Genomic DNA, 9,401 nt, shown 5'->3' with positions numbered 1-9,401 from the left:
TCAATTTAAAAAATGTAAGATTTTTTCAATGCCAAGTCTGGAGGTTATTTCCACATTCTGCACATAAGAAGGGTTTTTTTTTTTTTTTTTTCTTTTCTTCTCTCTCTCTCTCTCTCTCTTTGCCCTCGTTTTATTGGTTGTTGCCTTGACAAAAAAAATAAAATAAAATAAAATTAATTCGTACAAAAAAATAAAAAATGTTTTTATTGGTCCTTGGACCTTTGGGGTAGCGAGTATGCAGGTGATCATACTACAAGGAGTGCACCTACTTTCATAAATATTAAAGAAAACACAAATATCCAATTTGTGTATATTTTAATTAAAATTTGGCTTTATTGAATGATATTTTTTGTGATGATGAAAAAAGATAAAATATCTATAGCCTCTAAAATAACGGAGGGAGAGAGAGAGACACACACACACGGTAGGCCAAGAGTTGTGGATATCTATCCTCTGGAATAAAGGTCAGGAAGAGAGAAAGTGAGTAGATGACGATAAGACGAGCTTATGTATTTTGGTATGGTCTCAGGTGTGACTTTCTCTGTACTTTTTCGCCAGCTCAGCACCACTCGCCGTCGCCACGTGTATTTCGCTAGAATTTAGAGAGAGAAAGGAGAAAAGGGTAGAGAGAGCTAGAGAAGGTTGGGTTGATTGGATATGGATGCTTTTGGTCCACTCGTGTGTGAATGGGGACTGTTCAATGGGCTATTATTATTAAATTCAATAAATATTTGTGGCCACAAGTTTCTCTCTCTAAGAAGAGGTGTTTTCTGGCAATAGACGGATATAAAAAAGGTCATGCGACAATGCCAGGTGTGTGTGGAAGGTTCAAGTCAAGATTGAACCACACACCCGAACTGATAAAAAGCTAGACCAAACCCACATCACTCAAACGAGAGGCTCAAGATCTTTTTGTTAGATACATACCATACATATACATATATATATATAATTATATATATACGCATTTATACTTTTATTTGCTTTACGGCTGAACCACATGGGTCTGACACACGACGCGTTAACTCTCTTTGTCCTCCCTCTAGTCTCTCTCTGCACTTGATTTTAGGTTTGGTGGGTGGTAACTTTATTACCGTGTACTTTAATAAAATTTATTTTGATATAAAATCACATTATTGTCTTTAATTCTTGAGAATCTAATATATAGTACATTTACATCATTTTACTTTTAAAAAAAAAATTGCATTTGTTAAAAAGTGAATTACATTTTTTTTTTTTTTGGTAAGTAAGTGAAGTGTAGTTATTTATTATTATTATTATTATAAAATTCGTTTTTCCTTCTTTCTTTGATAATAGTATTACACAGAGGGAGTGATAAGAACTTGATTCAAAGGATAATTTTTCGTGATTTAAAAATTGAGATTTAAGTTCACAATGGATTAAGAACGAGTGTGTGTGACATAGCTATTCAAAATAAATAAATAAATAATTGAAAAGTAATTGAATAAAGGAAAACATGATATGACCTTAAATATAAATACTAAGGAGATTCTTAATCTCTTTTCTTATTACTAACAAATGTAATATTACTGGTAATTTTTAAATAATAATACATTTACACATATATTTTTTAATTTTAATAATCAACATTAAAAATAATAACCAACCATGCATGAAGTTTCTACGAAAAATTTATTTATTTTTGGTGAATACCATGAAATGAAATTGTTATCACAGAAATTATCAAACAAAGTTATAAAATTTTTTTGTTACTGTACACGATAATTAATCATCACAGATTCACATGAGCTCATAAAAAATAAAAAAAACGGATTGGTACTTGAAAATTTCCATTGATTATTACTGGGACATTCTGGAAAGAGGAAAATTTCAAATTTTGAAAAGAATGGGGCTAAAGTGATCTATTATTATTTATGTTAGACTATACATGTAATATAACATTCCTTATTGTTTATATTCGTGGAACACATTCAAAGGTAATGTTTACATGCAATGCATCCAATTTTCATATCTCCTAATATGGTATTAGATCCTTCGATTATTGGTAATGGGCTTATTAGTTTATTGTAATTGTTGTCGGGGATGATATCATTAGTCGTATCTTTTACAACGGTCAACCTTCAAATTGAGGTGGTCGGCAACGATGTGGATACAGTGGCGAGATGCGTCATTCTTGGTGTCCGATCACGTCGGATCGCGCCAGCGGTGGATACTCACAGTTTAACCTGTGCGTCTCCGACGATGATTGTGCCTCGAGTGGACGACAAAACCAAACATGAACATTTGATTTGCTGGTCGCCCGTAGCGCTTAATCCTTTTTACCGTTCGCTGATTGCCCGTAACCCTTAACCCTTTTCACCGTCGTCTCCTCCTCTCTGCAACCCCTCACAGTCAGTCCTCATAATCCTTAACCTTTTATTTTTTTAATATTATATAATTTTTTTGTTCACATGGTTTTTTTTCTATTGGGCCACCTAACCAAACATGCATCCTTGTCTAAAATAATAATTTTACATAATTTTATTTTTTTAATATTATTTTATTTTATTGACAAAAAGGTATTATAATATTTTTATATAGACATGAAATATTTGTATCAAATTAAAAATAGAATGGTGTTTTATACCAATAGTATATAGAAGTTTTTTTTTTGCACTTAATCTTAAAATTTATTTACTATTGCAAAGCTCTCTTTTAAAATTAAAAAGTGTCGTCGATCAAGCAATTTAAAATATTTTTGTGGTACATGATGATCTGTACGAAAAGGACGTTCAATCCAATAAATTTTATAAGAATATAATTAACCGAGTGCAAGACTAATTTAGTACCAAACTAAAATATTAGTAAAACGAGAGGCTCAAGTTCATTTACCTCTCTATCTCGAGATTAGTAGCACTGCACTTTTAAGGATAATGAATAAATGGCTGAGAATGATTTGGCGGTCCAATTCGTGCTTTCCACCATTACAATGTCTTTTAATCATACAGGAATAACAGGACTGAATATCCCCTTCTGCTACTTGAAACTTATTAATTTCTTTTTCAATTTTCTTTTATTTTTTTTTATTATTACTTTCGTCATTGGCTAACATCATAGCCCTTTTAGTTCATATTTTAAAAAGTGTCCTTTTTACTCTTTTATTTTTCCAAAAATACCCCTCCTCCTCTACGCCCAAAAAAACATCATGAAATATAAATTTTATAGCTTTTTTACTTTCTATTTTAAAAAGTGTGCAAAAAAACACTCCTATTTTTTTTAATTTATGCAAAAACACACTTCAATTAATATAACATCTTTTTTACTCTTTTACTTTTTTAAAAATGTCCCTCCTCCTCTACACCCATGTACCATCTGACCTCCTCCTCTACACCCCCCATTGCCTCCTCTCGTCGAAATCATCCTGACCTCCTCGACTAGTACATGAACTACACTTCCTACTCTCTTTGCCCCTCGGCTCCGACCTCGCTGAAACCCTAATTCTTCGCGGCTGCCATCCTCCTCCTTGCCGTTGTTGCTTCGCCAAACCCCACCAAAATCATGTTTTGAGACAATGTTCAATATGGAAATTTCACCCCCTTTATCCCAATATAAGCATAAAGATCCATGAACACACAAAATCTCTAAATTATACGTCTGTCACATATATAATGGTGTGTGTTGTGCTTGCAAATTAGATCACTGAAAGTAGCTTCAGAATGTAATACTATATGAAAGTAACTCTTTAATACCTGCTGCTATATCATGTCTGGCATATTCCTAAAACAGTCACCCACCCAATCTGAGTTGAAACGAGGCATGGAAGGCTGATTGCCTCAGTACCCAACTCAATTAAATCTTATTTGAAAGAGAAAAAAAACAACAACAACAACAACAACAACAACAACAACAAAAAATGGTGCATTGGGTCCATACTTGTATAGCAAAGAGACACATAAATATATCGATTATCTAATCTTAATAGTTATGGGCTAGTTAATTTTAGTAATCCTCCGAAGAATTATAAACTTCTTAAATTTAATAAAATTTTAATCATGACTTGAAGGGTTATCGTTATTATTAGTAGCAAGTGTCTAATTCAGGTTTCATTATTAATTAGCCTAAACTATATATCTGGTATAAAAAATGTTGCTTTCTATATAAGCTTTAGGAGAAGTTCATATCTGTCATAGAACCTCAAAACTCTCTCTCTCCAATATCTCATTTTACAAAGCAATTTTTTACACATTCAAAATTATTAATATCTTTTCAAATAAACAATATTCTATTAACTGATATGCAGCAAAGACATAAAGGTGTCTGATAAAATTGGAACTACACACAGAAGAATACCTAGCCCCTGTGCAACGAAAACAAGCACAAATCAAGAAATGGTCCAAATATTTTATCCATACCCAAAAAACAAAAGACACAAAGGAGATGAGGCATCCTCCCACAACACCACAACTACAAACACTAGTCAACAAGTAAAACATAAAAGGAAGCCATATAATAGCCAAAGAAAAACCCGATAACTAGCATCCCCAAGGAGGGTAGTAGTCACCCCTAAAATATTTGACTGTTGTCTTTCAGCCAAAAGTAGGCAGACTCATTCCCTGATCCATGAATCTAACATATAAAAGAACCGAAAGAAGACCATATATCCTGAATTTGAGTCATTCTATGAACATAAACAACCATTCATCTTCTCACTTGAAAAGTTATCTAAAATGTTTGAAATGCATGTTATGATTGAGATATTATATATCATTTGTGTACATTAAAGAGCGCAGATGCACCTTGATAAACTGGTAGATTGTTTGCCTAGGCTGACACGGACTATAAGACAAGTATGCCAAGAAATTACAATAATGGGAGCATATTTGAACATAGATTGCTTCTAGTAGTTCCATAAAGATAATACATAGCACACCAAATGCTAATCCAAGCAAAATCTATGTTGAAACTTTCAAACACGTAACATAAGCAGACTGTGGTCTATCAACCTGAAACTAGCCTAGTATAATTAAAACCATTTTTAACATTTATATTTAGTGATGATTTTAAGTATCTATTTTCTTTCTCATTAATAATACTGAGTAATTGTGTCAGTTTCAGACGATCCTTTTAACATATGACGACTTGAGCTTAAGGTTTTGCAATTCAAATCATAAGCAGTACAGGATGGATCGGGCAGCTTCAGATTCAGCAGAAAAGTCACAAGTTGCTGTGCAATCAAATTCCAACATCCATGGGTAGGAGAAAGTTTAGCTATGTGACAACAATATAAAGTCATTTTCTCTGTGTCAAAGTAAATGCATTCCTAAACCTAGTGGGCATATACAAACATCTTTGTGCACTGGAAAAGACAGCATTAATTTTCTTAACAATAAAATGAAAAACAAGAGTAAAATGTAGCAAAAAGGATGCAACCCATTTCCACTAAATAAAATTGCCTTGGAAGTGTGCTGCAGAATCTTTAAATTTAATTCTATAAAGAAACTACTAAACCACACCGAAGTAACTCAACAAGATCTTAATGGCTTAATTGAAATTGCAAAGAATGTATTAATATATTCATATAGAACTTTAGAAATACATGTTGTGTGAGTATACAATTTACAAACATGTGTTGAAAGGAGAGAAGTAAAGCATTAACCTTAACATGAAACTACTGTCACAAAAATTTCAATACCGAGTTAATTTGTAGCCAAGGAAGAACGTGGAAAAAAATCAGGTAGACAAATTAAGCAGCCTAGCAAACATCAATAGCAGTAACCTAGTTATGGAACCCTTTTATTTCCTCCAAGAAATTGGTGCCTCGGAGATCAAAAAGAAAACAGAACTATTCCATCACAGCTTCTAACGAGATTCAATAAGCAACTCATTCAGCATGATATGAACAGCAGCTTCATAAACAGCCCCATGGTAATGCATCCCATCATCTGTACACATCGTCCCACATTTCCAACTCAATGAGAGAATATTCAGTAACAGAAATGGTCCACCGGATTGGTGCAAGAGCTTACTTCCATAAAGCTGTTTGTCATAAGCATCCCGCAGTGCATTAGTCATCTTATCCCTCTTCTTCTCTGTATTCAACATTGAGTTGATCAACATTGGCATACCGAGCCAAAACAAGTGGGGAGATTGAATGGAATTGGAACCTACGGCAGGTCCAGGTCCATGAGTGTCGAATTCCCGAGAAGCTGGTACCAATGACACCACCAAGTCCCTCAACAATCGCAAGGAAACACCATAATCCCATGAGTTTGTCACATGTAACATATGCCACAAACCTGCCCCCATTACCAAAACATCTGGGAAATTCTTATTTCGCTTAAATTCAACCATCAAATCAGTTAAATTCATCACATAAGGTGCCCACCTAAAATCCAATTTCATTCCAATTCCATCAATCACAATCTGATAATCACTGTGCCTCTTAAATAGATCACCCCGAATAGAATCCATCTCTTCCGATCCCAAAACCAAACTCAACAATGAAACAACAACCAAACGAGCTTGTGAGTCCCCAGCAACAACCACCCACGAACCCTTAAGCATATCCAACGCATCAGACACACCAAAATTTTCGAACCCACAAGCAACAACAGGTGCAGAATTTGACCAATTCCACCCACCATAGTTGGACGAAACACCCAAGTTTTCAATTCCACCAATTGGTTTGACATCGAATACAATTTCATGGAGTAACGAAATGCAAATAAAGCGATTTTCTAACACTAGTACTGATGATGATGAAAATGAAGATGAAGAAGTGGAAATTGAAGCCAAGTAAGGAATGAGATGGACACATACAGTAAGAGTGATGAACAGGGCTCCGCTGAAAAAGAGCATCTTGTTGCGGCTGAGATGCCAACCCGCCATTGCCATGGGGACTACAAAGAGAACCACACAGGCGGCTAATACTCTGAATTGGAGGGTCCTTAGCATTTGATGAAAATTTGGGGTTAGGGTTGGGTTTGTGTTGCTATTGTTTGTTGATTCAAACGTTGGGATGTTTACGTAAATCATAAGATCAATTTTTTAAATTTTTTTTTTTGCAGATTAAGGTTAGGGATGAGGTGGTTGGTGTGTTTCGCTTGTGAACGAAGGAGCGATCTAATAAGTGATAGTAATGGCACAACTAGAGAGAGAGATGTTTCTGGTCGAAATGTTGGAGACGATGACGATCTCCTCTAATTCGGGCGGGTTTGCCAACCCAAATGGCTCATACGGGTTACTTTTATTTTCCGAGTTTCTCGGTGGCGGTGAAAAGGGGCGGTAAGTGGCTGTGGTAGTGGTGGAGGAACAAGATCTAAGAGAGAATAAATTAGTAAAAAGGTAAGTGCAAAAAACAATTTGTGAAAAAAACCAAAAACCGACGTGCAAGAATTCCTGTTATTTCAATTTGCGTAAATAAAGATATGTCAATTTAGATAGTCAAAATTGATGATGGGGCAATTGCAAGAAGGAAGATTCTAAATATTTTTTTTTGCTTGAATTTCCGTAAGAAAATAAAAAATAAAAAATTTGAAGGGGCAGAAAATTCAACTGGGCTGGACGCGGCCCAGCCCACCACCTTGAGAGAGAGATCCAGAAAATACCAAATCGGGCCACGTTAATATTGGACCTGATCCTAGAATGGAATTGCCCAAGAGGAGGATCAGGCCCATTTCAATTACCAACTTATAATTAGAATTTAATAAAGGAAATTGGGGTACGGAACGACGAAGTCAAGAAATGTCTGGATTGGCAGCCCAGCAAAGATCATCCCGAACCCAATTAAGATACCTTGGAAACCAAGAAAGAGGAAGAGGGCAAAATTTAATTATTTTTTATAAAAAAATTTACTATATATATTTGTAAATTTAATTAAGAATATGTTATCAAATTAGTATAATTTTTTTTTATAATTTATTTAGATAATAAAAATATATTAAATGTAATTCAATAAAAAAGAGACATTATGGTTATTTAATGAAATATAATATAGGCATTGGAGTATGTTACAACAAATGTGATAGTTTAGGGAGTTTTATGCACAAAATTATTTGTTAATTTGAGGAGTTTTATGCACAAAATATAGTTCAGAATGCTATTTCCTCTATCTAACTATCAATTGTTTTGGTCAACCAAAGTATATATCCACAATTTTTTGCCACCTCATCCTTATGAAAAGAAATAATTTTTTATTTTTATTTTTTGATTTTCCCAATCAATTTAAAGAATTATGTCACATTTTAAAGCTGAAGCATGAAGTAGAAAAAACCACTAAACTACCCGACTCATAAGTCAAAAGGTATTCGGTTGAAATTTCAAGTTTCAATGTTGTCAAGCAATAAAGAAAGAATAAAAATTAGCACAAATAATTAAATAATGAACATGCAATTACATATAGGAAACAAAAAAAAAAAAAAAATCAAAAATTTGAATGCAAAATCTAGCAAAATACCAATAGACCTACGAGTTCGTGCTCTAGTGGTTGATCTTTGTGACAGTAGAGAGGTTTATTAGCAAATTCTTTATATTGATTCCTTGACAAGAAATTTATATATATATTTATTTGTTTATATATGTAATTGCATGTTCATTATTTAATTATTTGTGCTAATTTGTTATTCTTTTTTTCTACTTCGGGTTATCTAATAATTTTCAAATTTGGTAGGGGTTACTTTTATGCTTGAGCTTATTATAATAAGTGTGTATGTATAATACTATCCAAATTACTAATCATGACTATAATAGTATCCTTATTAAGATGAAAAGAAGGGACAGAAACAAGGGTTTGCTTTTAATTGTTGAATATAAAATAATAAGATGATTAAAAAATTAATTATTCCTTTCCTTTCTCTTTCTTTTTTTCTCTTTCGGGCTGTAGATTCAGGTGATGCGATGCTAATTTGGGCACCATAAAACAAAGGTGGGACTTACTTTCGGTCAGAGTTTCCTTGATTATTAATCGCTATTATAATAAATTAACTAGATGGTCTTAAGAACTAAATAATGCTTTTGACTAAATTTTTAAATTAATAATAATTTTATTTATACCTTATATTTATTTTCATCGCCTTCCAACTCTTTTCACTAATAACCATCATAGTTTACTTAATCTGTAGTTTATTTCATGAAACTTGGGGTCACTTCAATAGGGCCCAATTTGAAAATGGATCCTTGGATTAATATAAGTTATAGATATAATGTACAATGCCATATATCAATGTCTAGAGAACTACTGTACAAAACACCATTCCATAAAATTAAATTTATTTTTATTTTTTAAAATTTTCATAAAACAATTTTGAAAAACATGTTAGCCCAACAAAATTCTGAATTGTTTTATGTTTTTTTAATTCTTCCCCAATGAAAAAATTGTTGTAAAAAGCTGAAGCAAGCAAGTCCATTAATTTTACTTAAATTTATCGGCTAGTCGAAAATTT

General features: G+C 33.1%; 1 protein-coding gene and 1 non-coding gene across 2 annotated transcripts; one reads left to right on the top strand and one right to left on the bottom strand.

Annotated features, from left to right (window-relative positions):
• The first annotated feature begins 4,264 nt into the window (after nucleotides 1–4,264).
• On the top strand, nucleotides 4,265–4,364 carry LOC132287258 (U6 spliceosomal RNA). Its single transcript, XR_009472973.1, has one exon. It is a non-coding gene; the product is annotated as a U6 spliceosomal RNA (small nuclear RNA).
• Nucleotides 4,365–5,497: 1,133 nt separating this feature from the next.
• On the bottom strand, nucleotides 5,498–7,298 carry LOC132285365 (protein ALTERED XYLOGLUCAN 9-like). The gene has a single exon (XM_059787547.1). It carries the CDS (start codon nucleotides 6,994–6,996, stop codon nucleotides 5,821–5,823), a length of 1,176 nt encoding a protein of 391 aa, XP_059643530.1. The 5' UTR covers nucleotides 6,997–7,298; the 3' UTR covers nucleotides 5,498–5,820.
• Nucleotides 7,299–9,401: the final 2,103 nt, after the last annotated feature.

Source organism: Cornus florida, unplaced genomic scaffold, assembly GCF_030987335.1.
Source record: "Cornus florida cultivar Cherokee Brave unplaced genomic scaffold, ASM3098733v1 CherokeeBrave_3.0.0_Hap2_Chr11, whole genome shotgun sequence".
Classification (NCBI taxonomy): Eukaryota; Viridiplantae; Streptophyta; class Magnoliopsida; order Cornales; family Cornaceae; genus Cornus; species Cornus florida.
Note: the sequence above shows the minus strand (reverse complement) of the source record. Positions and strands in the feature narration are given on the sequence as shown.

Excerpts from the sequence above, each read along its gene's own strand:
- LOC132285365 (XM_059787547.1), bottom strand. The coding sequence starts at position 6,996 with ATGATTTACGTAAACATCCCAACGTTTGAATCAACAAACAATAGCAAC.